Consider the following 18339-nt stretch of genomic DNA (forward strand, 5'->3'; position numbering starts at 1 on the left):
ATCGAGAGACACGGGTGCTACCTGGTCCTCAGGTTGTAGCGTCGGTTGCGAACCACACCGCTACCTGCTCGTCCTCCCGGGGGTGAGATCGCCGCATCGCGCTGATTTTCCACCGCTTCGCAGCCATCGTCCTTGCGAAGGTGGAAAGCCTTCAAATCAGCGACATGCACCGGACCGGCGGTTTCGCCGTTTGTCAACAACCGCAGCTCGTAGGTGAGCGGCGTAGTCCGTGCCGTAACTTCGTACGGCCCAGTTCACTTGTGCGCTAGCGACGCGGCGAAACCGCGCGCTACGTTACTAAGTGGGTGCGTTCTCTTGAGTACTAAGTCGCCCGTGTTGAAAACGACGTGACGGCGACCTTTGTTGTACTGATCCGCCTGCTCCATGCGCGCGACATCGAGGTTTTCGCGGGCTGCTCGCTGCGCTGCCTCCAGGCGCTCCCGGAGCCTTGCCGCGTACTGCGAGAGCGGAGGGGGCGCAGGCCCCGCCACGTCGAGTAGGGCATTCTCTAGCGGAAAAGCGATCTCTCTCCCAAAATTCAAGTAAGCGGGTGTAATACCCACTGACCTGTTCACGGTTGTCCTTGTAGCGAACGCCAGTTCGGACAGCCGCGCGTCCCAATCTCTGTGCTGCTCGGTCGTCGCGACCAGCATGCTCTTCAGATTTCGATTCACCCGCTCGGTTATGTTGCTCTGAGCGTGGTAGGGACTCGTTCTCCTGTGGCGGATTTGAAGCGCCCGACAAGAGTCTACAAAGACTTTGCTTGTGAAATAAGAAGCATTGTCTGTAATCACGTCGGAAGGGAAATCGAAACGAGTGAAAGTCTCCAACAGTTTTTCCCAAATTCGTTCCGACACAAGCTTCCTAAGGGGGAAAACCTCAACCCACTTGGAATAGTGGTCCGTTATTACCAGGATGAATTGGTTTCCGCGCGCGGACCGAGGGAGGGGTCCCATGATATCGCACGCGACCACTTGCCACGGGTAGTTGCTAACTACCGCCTTCATCATGCCAGCGGGCTTGCCCGCCTGAGGCTTGGCTACCTGGCATACCGGGCAGGTACGGACGTATCCCAGAACATCCTTTCTCATGCCTGGCCAGGTCGCGACACGGCATAACTTGCCGTAAGTCTTACTGCCGCTGCCATGGCCTGCCAGCGCTGAGTCATGGAAGTAATGCAGGAACCGTTTCCGCAACCTTCTCGGGACCACGACTCGGAAAGGGGATGCTATCGCCTCTTCCTCGTCAATTTGGGGAATATAGCGGAGCAGCAAGCCATCATCGCCCAGCAGATACGCGTCGTACTTGCCCTCAGCGTTCCCGGTGCAAGCTGCGCTGCTCGCAAGCTCCTTCAGCACCCGCTGGCAAAGACCGTCTGCTTTCTGGGCCTCGATCAGCTCTTCTCTACTGACCGCTACTCCCCAAGACAGATTTCTTTCTGCCTCGCTCCTAGGCAGGCGAGCGGCCGCCACCACGAGCTGCTGTGTTTCCCTTCCGTCACAGCACCGTGCGGGACCTTTGTCCGTCTCCTCTTTCGTCAAACCGGGCGCGATACTCCCGTCCGCCCTCTCCTCCTCTCCAACAGCGGTGACGCCGCTTTTTACAAAGCTGGGCTGCGCCTCTGAAGCGCTTCCGCCAGCATTCCACGGTGCGCGCGATAAAGCATCGGCCACCTTGTTCAAGCTGCCCCGGCGGTACTCGATGGCGTACGCGTAACGTTGCAACGTCAGCGCCCATCTCGCGAGTCTGCCTGCGGGGTTCTTGAGCCTCTTTAACCAAGACAATGCCTGATGATCTGTCTGCACGGTGAAGACCGCTCCGTCTAGGTACATGTCGAACTTCGACAATGCGAACATGATCGCCAGACATTCCTTTTCAGTCACGGAGTAATTCCGCTCCGCCGATGTGAGCGTGCGACTAGCGAACGCGACAGGGCGCAGTTTGCCCTCGTGTTCCTGTAACAAAACAGCTCCAACACCGTAGTCACTAGCGTCTGTCTGCAAGACAAACTGCTTGTTCAGGTCGGGGAGGCGCAGACTAGCGGTATTCGCTATCGCGCGAGCCAAGGCAACAAATGCGTCACTCCGTTCCTTGCCCCAGACCCACTTCGAGCCTTTGCGCAACAGCAGGTTCAGCGGCCTTGCAAGCTCCGAACAGCGCGGGATGAATTGCCTGTAGAACGCAACCATCCCCCAAAAACCTCTGCAAGCTTTTCACATCCATGGGGCAGGGGTAGTTCAGAATTGCCTGCAGTTTGTCATCATTCGGTCTCAGTGTGCCATCATCCACGACAAAGCCCAAGAGGTTCACTCTCTTCGATGCCAACTGCACTTTCTTTGGATTAATGGTTAGACCGGCACGTCTCATTCTATCGAGAACGGAATTCAGGTGAATGAGGTGCTCCTCGAACGACTGTGGGAATATCACAACGTCGTCGAGGTACGCCATGGCGTAGTTGAACCTTGCATCGCCCAGCACGATGTCCATCAGTCGCATGAGCGTGCTCGGGGCGTTAGACACACCAAACGGGAGTCGAGTAAATTCGAAGAGCCCGCGGTGGCAGGTGAATGCGGTTTTCTCAATGTCACCTTCGGCCACCTCAATCTGCAGGTACCCTCTGCTTGCATCTAGGACTGTGAAGAATCTCGCGTTCCCTAACGCGTACATCACAGCCTCGATCGACTGAAAAGGGTACGCAACCGTAGGCGTCCTTGAGTTGAGCTTACGATAATCAACACATAGCCTGACCGATCCATCTTTCTTCGGCGCTAGAACCACTGGTGACGCCCAGGGACTTTGTGAGGGTCTCACCGCACCGGTGTCAATCATCTCGTCAAGGGCACAGTCGAGAAGCTGCCTCTTATGCGCACTTAACGGCCTCGGGTTACACCTGAAAGGGCGCGTATCACCCGTCTGAATCTCGTGCTGAAGCAGGTCGGTTCTGCCCGGTTTCGCCATGAAGCAATCCGAAAACGGCAGTAAAGTTTCCGCGAGCCTTCGGCGCTGACTACTGAGTCCTGAGAAAGACGCAATAATCGCTTCTAACGGGCCACCGTCTCTCAGCATCTCGAGGGAGCTCCCCTGCCTTTCTGTCGCACAGGTGTGGACACCCACGTTTTGTGCAGGACAGCCGGGCAAGGATGCGCTTTCGAAGGGAATGAGGGGGGCGAGCTGGCTGTAACGATAGCCATTCTCCCCCATGTCGAGCACAATGCCTTCGCTCGAGAGAAAATCCCTTCCCAGAATTACTGGTATCGATAAGCCAGGCAGATAGACGAAGCGATGTCTCCACTTTCTGCCGTCAAAGCGCATCGTAAGACGCACTTCTCCCTTTGCCTTTGCCGCCCCAGCTGCTAAGCTTAACGGGGTTTCGGCCGGTCTGACACGGATGTTACCTATCCGGCAGGCCTCGTACACCTCGTCACCGACCAGTGACAGCGTTGAGCCCGTGTCTACGAGTGCAGAGTAGCATCGACCCGCTAACTGCACTAGCATAAAAGGGCTTGAGCGCGGAACGACTCCCTGAGCTCTACAGGCGAGCGGGACAAAGGCCTCCCCGTCGCCGGCGCGGGAGTTCTTTTCCTGACTAGCGCCTTGACAACCATGAAATTCTCCCGCTGACGGTGAAAGGCCCGTGCCACCAGACATCACCGCCAGCGCCTGGCGTTTCCCTGCATACGCCTAGCTTGGCACTCGCGTGCCATGTGGCCGGGCTGGTTGCAATTCCAGCAAAGCCGGTCGTTCACCCGCCGCGTAGACGGAGGACCCCTCGTTCCACGAAGCGGTTGGGGACGACTCTCCCCTTTCTCCGCGCCTTCCTGACGCTCGCTCGGCGCGCGGCCTGTGAGGCCGGCACGACGCCGCTGCTCGAATGCGTACGGGTCTAGCGCGCGAGGGACAACAGGGGGTTCCTCCTGCCTTTCCACGGCCATTACCTCGGCGCGCCGAGCCCTCATCGCATATTCTCGGCCTCCATCCCATGCGCATCCCGGTTCTAGCGATTCGGCCGGCCTGGGGGGCGGCTGGTAGCGCAGTTCGGCCAGTAAATCCGCCTGCACGGTCTTGGCCTTCTGCGCTAGGGCCTCGAGGTTTGTAAAACTGCGGCCCCGCAGATACGGCTTGAAGCGTGGATGGCACTGCCTGATCACACGCGCAACCTGATCTCGGTCGGTTGCCGTCGGATCTTCCCTCTTGTACAGCTCCTGCATTGCGCGTACGTACTCGAGGAGGCTTTCCTCTGGGTGTTGGGTGCGCAACGCGAGCTCCTCCAGCATCCGGCGCTCATAATCAGGCGGCAAGAACTCGGCGCGGAAACTGTCTTTGAAGTCCGCCATCGACTGGAAAGTCGGCTTGCAGCGCCTCCTCGCGCCGCGCTCTCGACGAGTGCTACAGGCAGGACCTGCCCTAGCATTACGTCATCTGGGGCGCCCAGAGCCGTCTGGTAGTCCTCTAGTTGTTGTAAAAACTCGTGGACTGATTTCAAGTCCGTGTATCTGGAAAAGGAGGGGACCTCCATATTTATCCGCGGGCGCGATGCTGTCGCCGATGCTACTGATGCTGCGGCCTGGTTGGCGCCAGCCACCAAACCGAGCTCACGGGCTAATGCGGCAAACATCTCAGTCACCTGCCCTATTACGGCCGCCGCATCGGCCGTCTCACTACCGGCTGCCCCGCCATCCAAAGCCGTGGCTGAAACATCCTTTCTGGGAGGCATAGTTCGCGCCATCTGTCCGGCCGCACCGGCTAACTGCTCATGGCAACAAGAACATTCACATACACAGCAATCTATCTACAAACACGCGGAAATACACAACAGAAAACGCCTGAAAACGACATAAATAACACAAAACCCCTAACAAATTTACAACACTACACAAGTCGCTACCCCGCGAACATTCCGCCTGACCCGCTCGTCAACCCTATCGGTCCGGCGTGGCCCCGAACAAAGAGGGCCTGCCACGAGTCTGGCTGCACGTCCCAAAATCGGCAGAGAAATCGTCCACAAGGTGTTAATTAAAGCCGCATGCTGGGCGCCATTATTTGTGGGCGATTCCTCTGCGCGGGGCCGCACAGGCAGTCACTCGAGGCAGGTCTTTGTACAAAACGGTTTATTCTCACATGGCAGGTCGGTCGTCGTTGGGGCAGCGGGGTCAGGTGTCGGGAGAGCTGGTCCGAGAGAGCGCGAGCCTTCCCGGTCGCGCCTTATGAAGGCTTTCTCCTAGCCTCGCTCCCCCCGCCCCACCACTCGGGAAGAAGGGGTCCGAGGCTACCCGCGGTGAGCGGCGCGAGATTTTACCTGCCCGCGAGCAGACCCTACAAAGATCAGACTTCAGTTCAACTGTTTTGTTTCGTATTTTTGTTCCTTTCGAAAAAAAATAAACTTCTCTTTCTATGCCCGAGCTCGTCCAGAACCAGCGAAGTTTTTTCGGCGCTGGCTTCCTAAGAAGTTTCAACGATAAGTGCAGGCGGGCCCCGGATCCACTGCGACCCGGAGGTACCGCAACCAGCCTCCCTGCCCAGGCGCCGTGCCATTGCCGGTGTTCGGGCAAACTGCGTGAAGGTCGTGCAAGCAGCAGCCCAGCCGGCCGCCCGTGACGTCATGGGAGGCCCGGGACCTGCTGCCCCTCCGGTGTTCCGTGCGCCGCCCCCCCAGGCGCATTGTTTTTCGTTCACAGTTACTTCCGACGCGACAGCTGACGACATCTTCGACGGCATCGAGTTGGTTGTCGGCCCGAAAGGGCTAGAGAGCCTCCAGCACCATGGAGGCATGAAGTTCTGCGTCGCCATGGCCTCGGCTGCGGCGGCGGAGAAGATGCTCGTGGAAGGCGCCTTCAACGTGAACGGCACTTCCGTCCCAGTAGCCTGCGTGGGTCCTGCCGTGGTCCACGTGACAGCTTTTCGTGTGCCGCTGTTCGTGGGAGACGCGGCGCTGGCAGCGGCACTGAGCTCCTACGGCAAGGTGCTTGACATCACCCATCCCGTCCTCAAGGGCCGTCGTCACGTCGGCAAAGGGACGCGCGTGGCCCGGATCGAGATGAAGCAGGCGGTGCCGAACTTCTTGAGCGTCCAGGGCCACCGCGTCATGTTTGACTACCGAGGCGTCCGGAAGGTGTGTTCCCGCTGCGGGCAGGACGGCCACATCGGCGCGGCGTGTCGAACGCCGCGGTGCGCTCGCTGCGAGGTGTTCGGCCACGACACGGTCGGATGCGGAGCGGCTTGCAGGCGCTGCGGTGGAAGCCACGCCACAGCGGACTGCCTGCGGCCACGGTCCTATGGGGCGGCCGCCGCCTCGAGGAAGAAACCGAGTAAGGACAACGTGGCCGCAGAAACGCGGAGCCCACCAACCGTCCGGACGCCTGTTGCCGACGCAGGCCCAAAGACCAGCCGCCTGAGCGACCCCGAATCCGCCCCCGCGACGGAGGTGCCTGAGAAAGAGCAGCAGCATGAGGGATCACCTTCAAACGAGGTGGAACCGTTCGCTGAAGTTTTCGCCGAGCCCTTGGCGCCGTTTCCCGGCACAGACACCTAGGACACCGTGAGCAGCAGTGACGAGTCGAGCGTGAGGTCAGGCGACCTGGTGGACGTACCGGACAGTCACGCCGCTTCGCCTGACAGGCGACTTTACGTGCGGCCAGGTGTCAGGACCGACGACTCCTCGAGGTGCAGACGACGCGCGCTTCCCGTCACCAGCGAGCCACACCCTCCCATCGGCGACCCTGGCGTCGGCATCGGCTTCAGCTGCGAGCGTCGCCAAGGCCACGCAGCAACCGGTGAGCGAGGCCACAAGCGCCGACGACCCCGAAAATATGGACTTTTCCCGACCAGACTTCAAACGTGCCCACCCCCAATCATCGGAATCTGAAGGGACAGTTAACGAGCGTTGTAGTAAAAAAGTGCCGCGCGCGTCAAGCGCCGCCCATGGCAGCGCTCTTTAGGTTGTATGTTATGCCGTCGGTGCTCTTGGCAGTCATGGCGGTTGTGCATCTCCTTTCCCTGAATGTTCGGGGATTTCAATCCGTAGACAGACAGAGAGAGGTGATGCACTTTGCCAGGGCTAGGGGCGTCGACATCCTGTTTTTACAGGAATGCAACTTCCGTGCTTCACTTGATGTGCTGAATTTCACCACCCGGTTTTCTGTTTTTGCTTATTTTTCGTTGACTGATTCTCATATGTGCGGTGTTGGTGTCGTGTTTGTAAACCCCTGCCTGCGCGCGGGTGCTCATTGCACTTTCGGGCTGTACGGCCGCACTCTTGCGGTCGACTTCACACTAAACCAGCGGCGGGTACGTGCGTTGGTTGTATATGCGCCAGCACGGCAGACTAGTAGTTCTGACTTTTTTGAGCGCCTCCACTCATTCCTCCTTGATCCCTACCCCACTTTCATCGTCGGTGACTTCAATTGTGTACTTAACATCGACCGTGACGTCCGCGGACAGGGTCACGGTCGCCGTTATTGCGGTGCCCCCGCGCTCCGCGATCTCGTGACTCAGTTCCGCTTGTCTGACGCGTGGGTGCAGCTTCACGGGGATGCCTTTGGAGCGACGTGGGAGAGAGCACAGTCAGCGAGTCGGATAGACAAATTCTATTTTCCAACAGAGCTCGCTTCTTTTGTCGTTAGCTGCGAAGTTCTCGCGTTCCCTGCAGGCACGCCGGTGATTTCTGATTACCACCCCTTGTCAGTCAGGCTCGACTTTGGTGTGGACACCCCACGTACTGTTACGTGGCGCATGGACACGAGCCTACTGGCAGACCCGGAAATCCTGGCGTCGCAGCGTACGGCGTTGGCCGCATCGTGCAAGAGCTTCGTTGCGATTGATTCTTGGGACACACTCAAGACTCGTTGGCAGGCAACTCTGGTGGCGGCCGGTCAAGACCGCAGACGCCGGGTAACTCATGCACTGAATGATACCCTCAAGGGCATCCGTATAGTGCAGAAGGGAGCACCCTTAACCTTTGTCATGAGCGATTACCTGAGCCTACTTAAAGCACGTTATCACGTGTTGCTCTGCCAGTCATCACGGGCAGCAAGTCGCGCACACCAGCTCGGGCGGCCTATATCAGACCCGGCTGTGCTGCGACACTTACACGCCGGCACGGCAGAGGAATTCGCTCCCGCTACTGTGCCTTTCGTGACCCTCCCAGACGGCACACAAAGCAGAATCACGTCCGACATCTGCGCGATTTTTGCAAGCCACTTCTCGGACCTGTTCTCGACGGGCAATTGGCTACATCTTCAAGATGGGTATGAGGGGCTTCTACAAAGGTTTTTTGGAAACTTGCAACGAGTAGCTGCAGAGCTGCAGGAAAACCTTTGCGCACCAGCCACAAGCCAAGAGCTGCACGCCATCCTGCAGAGTATGAATGCAGCCTCTGCCCCTGGTCCAGACGGCATTCCAACAAGTTTTTATTCAACGTTTTTTTACCAGATCCAAGGTACTGAAGATGGTACACGGCTTTCTCGCTGATGGGTTACGTCCAAACTCTTTCCGCGAATGTCGCATAATACTCATTCCGAAAGCGGGCGGTGACCCCTCCGACCCTCAAGCATGGCGGCCCATAAGCCTCTTAAACGCAGACTACAAAATCGTCGCATCTTTACTAAACAAAAGAATGCGGACGATTCTGCCTCACCTAATTCACCGGGCTCAAACCAGCAGCGTGCCTGACCGCTCTGTGTTTGATGCACTGACACTCACAAGAGACCTGCTCGCATTTGCCAGCAGGACGGGCTTCAGGGGGTGCTTTGTTTCGCTTGATCAGGCGAAAGCATTCGATCGGGTGGAACACTCGTATTTGTTCGGAGTCCTCGAAGCCTTCGGATTCCCTCCGCGAATTGTTAGCAGGCTGCGCTTACTTTACGCAGACCTGAATGCTCGTCTCTCCATAAACGCCCACCAGAGCGCTCCCTTCTCAGTCACCCGGGGCATAAGGCAAGGATGCCCTCTCTCCCCAACGTTCTTCGTGTTATGCCTGGATCCACTCATCCGGCGCATTAACAACAGCCCATCCATACGCGGCTTACCTCTGCCTGGCCGGGGCCAAATCAAGGTTTCGGCCTACGCCGACGATGTGTCGCTTTTCCTCAAGGACGAGGATAGCTACGCCGCTTTTTCGCGGCTGTTTCTGGAGTACAGCGAGATATCGGGGGCCCTATTGAACAGGAAAAAAAGCAAGGCACTAAGGTTTGGCACCTTCACACCGAACCTTGCGGGCGAGGTGGAGTGGGTGCAGGGAGTGAAAATCCTGGGAGTAGTATTCCTCGCCAGCGGAGAAGTAGCCCGCTAAACCTGGACTAACCTCCGCACGAAGGCTGAGAAACGATTCTCGGTGGCGTCAACTTTCCGCCTTTCAATGGCAGAGCGCTGCTATATAGTTAAGTCTACAATCCTAGCCGCATGTTTTTTTGTCGCCCGCGTCGCAAACCCACCGCGCACGTCTGCTCGCAGGCTAACCTCGGCCTGTGGCTCTTTCGTTTGGGCGGGCAAAACCGAACTTGTGTCACGAATGTTCATGCGCCTTCCATCGTACATGGGTGGGTTTGGTATACCTTGTACCCGCACCATGTGCAATGTGCTCGCCTTGCGAGGAGTACGAGATCTTGTACGCAACCCAGGCTATCCCGGGAGAACACTCCTCACATACTTTCTGGGTACAGCGCGTAACGTGTTTTTTGCACAACACGTGGTTGGTCCTACAGCCGAGCAGCCGCCGGCATTTTTTCGTTAACGTGTGTCGCACACTGGCGTCGTTGTCTGCCAGCGTGCCTGATCTGGATGTTGATGAAAGCCCGCCCTCCAGGATGTGTGAAGCATTAACGGTCGCTGAGCTGACCCACGAACAACTCCAGAAAACGAGACGGGCACGCTGGCGCCAACTGACCTGAGCTGCGCTTCCTGCAGATGTCAGGGACTTCGGCTGGCTGCGAGGCTGGCGGGTCCTGCCCACAAGAGACCGCCTTGCGGCGTGGGGCGTGGCGCCCTCCGCCCAATGCCCGCAGTGCGGTCTCCTTGAAACTTTGCAGCACGCAATGTTTGAGTGTGTAGTTGCGCGCACTTTTTGGATATTAGTGTCACGCATGTTTTTAACCCGCCTGGAAGCGCGCACTAGTTCTCCCGAAGTGTTTCAAAATATGCTCCTTTGTGTCGGCATGTTCGTTTTGTGGCGTCAGCGTGGAGCGGCTTCCTTAAATGGGCGTCCGCAAAGAACAATGTTTCCAATGTTGCAGCGCCTCCGCACGCGCTTCTTTGAACAAGCATGCGTGGACGCTCTGTCAATGAGCGAGGATGAGTTCTTGCGCAAATGGTCGACATACTTTATCGTCCTGCGCGGCGGTCGAGTGTCGGCTTTCTTACTGCCATACTAACATGCTCAGGACTGCGTCACTGCGCATGTGCTTGAAAGATCAGACTTCAGTTCAACGATTTTGCTTCGTATTTTTGTTCCTTTAGAAAAAAATAAACTGCTCTTTCCACGCCGCCACCGAGTGATTCAGTTCTTTCACGGGCGCAAGTCAACCCAAATAAAGAGCTTCGGTTGCAAGTATTTCTGGTGTCTTCCTGACCGCTGGACTGCCATCACTACAACGTGACATCTGGTGGAGGTGCTGGTTGCCTTCCATGCTCCGGACACCCCCTACAAGTGTGCCGCTAGCCCTCTGAGTCATCTACCGCAGGTCCTGAGTACAGTCCACCGCGCAAGCCGACGCCTGCAAGGGAACGCACCTGAGTTCGGAATTCTGCCGGACCCTACTCGGAAGCGAAAGCCGGCAAGGAAACTTCCAGATAACAGTTCGAGATCGTCTAGAGCAATCTGGAAACACGTAGATGCAGCTCGGCATGGCTGTGATCAATCGAGATTAGTCCGGTCGCTTCTCGCGTCACGAACACAAATGATAACACCCCTTTCCTGCGGCCTTGCGCGAACGAACGGACACTACAATGACACGTGGCATTACTCCCCCCCCCCCCCCCTCCCAAAGAAGCATCGTCTCGATGCTTTAAAATGAAAATAAACAAGGATAATGCAAACTTTGAGTCCTTTAGCGTTCATAATACGGCTTTAGGCGTACGACATGTACGACTTCCGGGCGTGTGCGGCGTCGCTGAGATGCTGTCGTGCCGTCGGGGATGACTTCATAGTCGAGGTCACCGATGCGACGGAGAACCCTGTATGGGCCAAAGTAGCGTCGCAGCAACTTTTCACTCAATCCACGGCGCCGAACTGGCGTCCAGACCCAGCACCTCCACCAGCGACGCAAAACGCCTCCGACTAGACCAGCCGGACTCCTGAACCCCATACCACCTCCAACTAAGCCCTTTCAGCAAATTGGTATGGACCTCCTTGGCCCCTTTCCGACTTCGTCATCGGGTAACAAATGGATCATTGTGGCCACCGACTACATGACCCGATACGCCGAAGCAAAAGCGTTGCCTAATGGTACCGCAACAGAAGTCGCTAAATTTTTTGTCGAACAAATTCTCCTGCGACACGGCGCCCCCGAAGTGCTCATCACGGACAGAGGGACGGCGTTTACAGCGGAGCTGACGCAAGCTATTCTCAACTACAGTCAGACAGGCCATCGGAGGACAACTGCCTATCATCCACAAACCAACGGACTCACAGAGCGTCTGAACAAGACCATCGCAGACATGCTGTCCATGCACATCGACACCGAACACAAGACGTGGGACTCCATACTGCCCTACGTGATCTTCGCTTATAATACTGCCGTCCAGGAGACAACCAGGTTTACCCGATTCCAGCTGGTATACGGCAGGAAGCCCACGACAACACTCGACGCAATGCTCCGGCACATTTCTGACGAAGACAACCTCGACGTCGCCGCCTACCTTAATCGCGCCGAGGAAGCCCGAAGACTTGCGCGGCTTCGCATTCGAGACCAGCAGCACACCGACGCCCGACGCTACAATCTACGCCGACGAGACACGCATTACAAGCCAGGTGATCGTGTTTGGATATGGAGGCCAGTTCGCCGCCGTGGATTGAGTGAAAAGTTGCTGCGACGCTACTTTGGCCCCTACAGGGTTCTCCGTCGCATCGGTGACCTCGACTATGAAGTCATCCCCGACGGCACGACAGCATCTGAGCGACGCCGCACACGCCCGGAAGTCGTACATGTCGTGCGCCTGAAGCCGTATTATGAACGCTAAAGGACTCAAAGTTTGCGTTATCCGTGTTTATTTTCATTTTAAAGCATTGAGACGATGCTTCTTTGGGAGGGGGGTAATGCCACGTGTCATTGTAGTGTCCGTTTGTTGGCGCAAGGCTGCAAGAAAGGGGTGTTATCATTTGTGTTCGTGACGCGAGAAGCGACCGGACTAACCTCGATTGATCACAGCCATGCCGAGCTGCATCTACGTGTTTCCAGATTACTCTAGACGATCTCGACCTTTTACCTCGAAGTTTCCTTGCCGGCTTTAAATTGAACGATGCCGCGAGCAGCGGGCATTCGTAGATCGACGATTGACGAGCACGCTTGTTGCTTACGCCGCCGCCGAGTTATTCAGTTCTTTTGCGGGCGCAAGTCAGCCCAAATAAAGAGCTTCGTTTGCAAGTATTTCTGGTGTCTTCCTGACCGCTGGACTGCCGTCACTGCAACGTGACACATTCACTTCAGTTTTAATCTTCAGCTTATCAAAACAGTGATGAACCCAGCAATGACGAGCTCTTTTTCCCATAGTTCGTTAAGATGTGGAGAATGTTGAATTTTTCGACCGAACAGATGGCCCGCACTTGAATATACTCAGTTCTATATGCATCGAAAAGTAATGCTTACATATTATGTCGAACCAGCACTGTTCACGAACTTCGAGCTTATCAAATTGCTTCATTATACGGAGGAATTTTTTGCCTTGAAATTTATGGCTGTACGCAACGTGTGATGCTATTCTGTATAATATTGGATTCATTATTTTTAGTTTATAAGCTGATGCGAAATCGCAAATTCTGTGATCGTAACGTGAGACAGATTCCCCTAAGCTTTGGTAGACCATTTTCCTAACGGAAGGATTGGAAGGAGATCTTAAGGCATATAACTGCACTTACTACAAACCAAGGCACGGTCATTAAATGACCGTTCCTTTACCAGTGTTTGCGAGTATAATATCCTGTTGTCATTTTCACGCATAACTAGTGATGGAGTAATCACACTGAATAATCCATAGAATACACTATTCCAGATTAATACGTTGGAGGCTCTCCAAAAAACGCTGTACGTTTTATTTCTTGCTGCTATCACCGCTCTTTCGCAACCTCATTGGAACTTCTTTCTGTGAAACAAACAAAGCTTTCCGCACGTTGCAGCTTCAAATCGTTAAAATTCTTGCAATGCATTAAGAGTTTTTCAGTCAGATTCTCATCCAACCAGTGTACTTTTGCTGCAGAGACATCAACCGGAAGACAGCATGAACTAAATTTTACATATTTGTAGGCACGTACTAGCATGTTCAAAGTCCGTTTTTTTTTTCTTCCATCACTGAATCTGGGAAGGATTTAGCTGAAAACATTCGTGAATTTCATTTTGAGTTTTGCAACAGTCATTGAAAACAGTCATTTGTATTCATGCCTGCAACCTTACGGTAATCATATAATCCGGACTCCCGCCGTGGTGGCTCAGTGGTTACGGCGCTCGGGTGCTGACCAAAAAGTCGCGGGTTTGATCCCGGCAGCGGCGGCTGAATTTCGATGAAGGCCAAATTCTAGAGGCCCTTGTGCTGTGCGATGTCAGTGCACGTTAAAGAACCCCCGGGTGGTCGAAATATCCGGAGCCCTTCACTACGGCGTCTCTCATAGCCTGAGTTGCTTCGGGACGTTAAACCCCAATAAACCAACCAACCAATAAACCGACTATACTCCGGACTTCTTGCTCTTCGGGTTTTTTTTTTTTTACCTCTTCCACGCTGCTCTCCTTCTGTCTTTTTCTCCCAAATTCCCCTTCCTACGCAGAGTAGCATGCCACCGATTTTTAAACGCCGGCTAAATTCTCTGCATTTCATTAAAGAGTCTCTCTCTCTCTCTCTTGCTCTTGCTTCCTTTTTGTTTTCTGTTTGCTTCCTGCGCATCATTACTTCGATTTAATTTGTAGGTGTAATTTTCTTCTGATTCATACATGTATAATCTTACTCACCCACTCCTACGATAGCGTTTCATTGCACTGGACTAAGCATACATTTAAATAAAATTTATGTCCTAGTTTTCGTCGTCCGTCCCCCTGCGCTGCTTTTTATAGTGCAAAAATTCTGTATCTTGCGAATGCATATTACGATGGTACACGTGGAACGCGCCGAACGCATAAAAAGTGCCTGGACCCATAACATCGTTTTCCGCTGTATTCTTTTCTAACACTGAACTTTCACTGTTCAATGCCGGCATGAAATGAATTAATTTAGAAATAAAGAACACCTAGAGGTTCTGAGGAGAAAATAAATGAAAAATGCTGTTTTGCACAACAAGCTTGTATCAATCCGCATTAAAAATGACCTACAGTGTCATGACAGCTTGATGGGCGAGTTGGTTTCTCTATTCCAAAGCTACAGCGCAAATGACAAGACACACGGTACATTGCTGTGTTGTGTTCTTTGTACTGTATCTCGTCAATTGTGTGTATTTTGAAAAGAACCCTCCAGCGCACTCTTGAGAATTTTTTCTGCATGATATCCGATCTTCGCATGCAGCAATTTTTGATTTCATGATGCTTTTCGTTCCCAGGTGCACGTAAAAAGCACGTTCGCCATCAACCTTACGTATGTAGCATATAAGCGTTGTGGCGGAAGTCTGATTGCTCACAACTATGTCGTCACAGCGGCCCACTGCTTCTCGAACCCGTGAGTCTATATGCCATGTTTCCACAGTGTGCAGCCTAGAACACCTGTCAATAAGTGTTGCTGTTGTAGCATGTAATATTTTCTACTGCGTTCACTCAGCAGAACTATGGACTCGACGAAATTCTTGATATAGGCTTCTATGAAATAAGTCTGCTATTCTGCACATTCCTGCGAATCATTGCGGCTTGATTTTTGGCCGACTGAAGAAGCAATTTTTTATGTAAAATGTAACCTCTGGGCTTAACATATAAGGCATTACCATCAAACTGAACTTCCATTTGAGCCGACTTCCCTGCTAGTTTAGGCACACTCAGATTTTACGAGAAACAAAGCACCCGATCAAACAGCTGGCTGTGTCTGTTCATTCGCATTTGCGACTAACGACACATGTCTTCAACGTAACAGTCTCAAATAAAATAGAGGATATGCCACTGGTAACGTTTCAAGTGCAGAAGAAAGTTTTAGCTTTCTTCGTGCCAGTAAAAAAAAAGCACTCCTTTCATAAGTCCTGAAGAGAGTCGCAACTGCAATTTGCCAGAATGATCTGAAGCTTGAGGCCCGAAGAACATGCTTGGTGGTAGCTGTAACCAGGCGAGTAGTTTGATAACCAGGACAGCAGCTTGGGCATGTTGGTTATTCATTTGTGACGGAACAGCGCAAAACACCGGGACAAGAGACAAGCGCTGCATGTTGGTTATTCATTTGTGTAGACCTGAGACTTGAGTTCGCTAGAGGGCATGCCTGCTGGGCCTATGAGCCCAGAGGGGAGAAAGCGCCAATGCCCTTCCAATCAGCTCACTCTAAGCTGACCAAGAGGGCTATTGTGAACTTGTCCCTCACAAATGCCTTGAGGAAATCATGTGCTCACAAAATGGAAGTGAGCTTTCTTCGCCAGGCTGAACGGCTTGGCAACTCGGGTTACCCCTCGCACCTTTTAGTTTCTGTTGCCAAGCAGATGAAAAAGCACCTGATGCAGGCTAGGCCCGAGCAGCAAGATGAGGCAAAGAAACAAAAAGAAAGGAGGCCGGTAGTAGCAATACCGTATATTCACAACGTTTCTCATCGCCTGAGGAGCATAGGTCGAAGAGCTGGCGTGAATGTAGTGATGACTGCTCCTAACAAACTCAAAAGTCTGTGCAGACGAGTCAATTCCGACCCGACCAAAAAGAAGCAGGCATGCACGATAAAGCATCGAACCCCCTTTGTGGAGTGCACCGAAGGCCTTGTTTATTCGTTGCCAGTGGCATGTGGTAAACAATACATAGGGCAGACTGGTAGGTGCATGAACGAAAGGCTACTAGAACACAAAACTAATTTCGAGCAAGCTTGCCGGAACCTGGGAATTCATTGCAGAGATTGCCCTTCAAAAAGTTGCGCACCTGTTTTCCAGAAATGCAAAGCTTTGGCTAATCACAAAGACCAGTTAGTCAGGGAAATAATCGAGGCAGCTTCGATAGCGAGTCTGCGCGACGATTGTGTCAGCACGCCGTCTGTTGCTTTGACTAAGAAAGAATTTGAAATGTTAAAAATGTGATTATAAATCTCTGTGATTATTTATCTTATGTTTTTTTTTGGACGCTTGAACGATATGGTTGTGACGCATTTGTTGTGTTTTTTTGAGGGGGAAGAAGGTATAAGAAGCAGTGTTTCTTCGAAATAAAAACCAGTTGTAAGTCAGCGCTTGTCTCTTGTCCCGGTGTTTTGCGCTGTTCCGTCACAAAAATAGTTTGATAAGAAGGTAGGTTCGAGGCCTTTTTACACATTTAGGAAATTTGCTGCACAGGGTGGCTATGGAAACCGCGTCACATTTCATGTTAATGGTGTTCATACAAACGAGGCGCTGGAGCATTGTGAATACTGAAGGAGAACGACTTCTTGCTGAAGACATGCCCTGCATTCCTTTTTGAAGTGACAAGAACAGTTGGTTTAATAACGGTAAAGGTAGAAAGCTGCTCTATTCAAGGTCAATATTCCTCAAAAATCATTTGTACTGCGCCGTCGTCCTCCAACTCGACCTAATAACCATTTGGTCGACCTAATAACCTGTGCGGTTTGTGTCTCCTGCTGCTGCGTAATTTCTCTCGTGCCGATACAAACCGGCTATACCATATGAATCATCTTCTACGCTCCACTAAATTAACAATGACTGACTAAATATTTCCAACATTTTTATAATCATATGAATCATCTTCTACGTTCCAGTAAATTAACCATAACTGACTAAAATTTCCAACATTTTTATCTCCATAGCATTTCATTTCAGTGCGCCACCACCAGAGCATTGAACGTTTCTAAAAAGCACACCACCCCTAGGCCTGCTGGTCTAAGCGAGGAAGAATTTATGGAGTGTGTGCCGAGGTTTCTAGATCTCCTCTCAGGTTTATACTGTACAAAAGAATGAATTTGTTGTGAAGTAATGCTTTTGCATTGCAACAGATACACATGAAAATTTGCAAGAATCGTCAATGTCATCGATGCTTTTCTTTTTAGGCACATAGAAGGAAAAAAGGCTGATGGTGTAGTTATTTACTACAACACGACTACGCCAAAGCGGGGGCCTTCAGTACAAGGGGAGGAACAGATACTGCACCCGAATTACGATCCAGACACAGTAGAGAATGACATCGCATTGTTGAAGGTATGTTGAAAAGTGCATCATAAAAGCCCCATTCCACTAAGATTGACTCATTGATTGGGGTTTAACGTCCCAAAGCGACTGAGGCTATGAGGGACGCCGTAGTGAAGGGCACCGAAAATTTCGATCACCTGGGGTTCTTTAACGTGCACTGACATCGCACAGTACACGGGCCTCTACAATTTTGCCTCCATCGAAATTCAGCCGTCGCGGCCGGGATCAAACCCGCGTCTTTCGGGGTCAGCAGCCGAGTGCCATAACCACTGAGCCACCACGGCGGCGCCTGTTTGGTAGTAAAACGCTTCGAGAAAAGATTGCCACTCCTTCCGAGCAGAGATGAATGCTTGGGTAGGAAGATAAGGCTGTGCAGTAATTTATGAATAACACACAACACCCTGTGTGTACTGCAGGACACAATTCTGCGCTACAAAAATGTCTTCACGACATTGTTCGCACCTGCTAAATTGCCCACAGAGCTCGTCAGCCCGGATTTCTGACTGTGTTAGTCGCTAGCACAGCACAGTAACCTGTGTGGACTTCTTTTCGAAAACATAGTTTCGCAAATATACTCACAAGCACATCCTGCAGTGTTATCCTTCCCGAAAGACGACCGCACTTCAAGCCTGACGACGCAGATATGGAAGTTGAGTGCCTACATTGTCCACGCCGGTTTTTTCAGAAATTAGCCCGGCTAAAAGAGTATTTTGAACTTAGGACGGTGATTTGTGCCACTAAGCAAGCGAAAAACCCGACAGTAGCATGAGGGGGATGTGACCACATCTCAAGTCTTAGAGTAAGAAGAAAAAAATTCATTTTAAGGCCAATTTCCTTGGAGAGATGATCCTATTAAGGCAATTTTT

General features: G+C 52.8%; 1 protein-coding gene across 1 annotated transcript in view; it reads left to right on the top strand.

Annotated features, from left to right (window-relative positions):
• Nucleotides 1-18339, top strand: part of LOC149326821 (trypsin-1-like) — a 116557-nt gene that overhangs the window by 65950 nt on the left and 32268 nt on the right. The window contains exons 3-4 of the mRNA XM_089564686.1: nucleotides 14729-14844; nucleotides 17335-17482. Coding sequence (XP_089420812.1) covers nucleotides 14729-14844; nucleotides 17335-17482 — 264 coding nt within the window. The remainder of the gene's footprint in view (nucleotides 1-14728; nucleotides 14845-17334; nucleotides 17483-18339) is intronic.

The sequence above is a fragment of the Amblyomma mixtum genome, chromosome 10 (assembly GCF_055824585.1).
Source record: "Amblyomma mixtum isolate Tamu chromosome 10, ASM5582458v1, whole genome shotgun sequence".
In the NCBI taxonomy this organism is placed as follows: Eukaryota; Metazoa; Arthropoda; class Arachnida; order Ixodida; family Ixodidae; genus Amblyomma; species Amblyomma mixtum.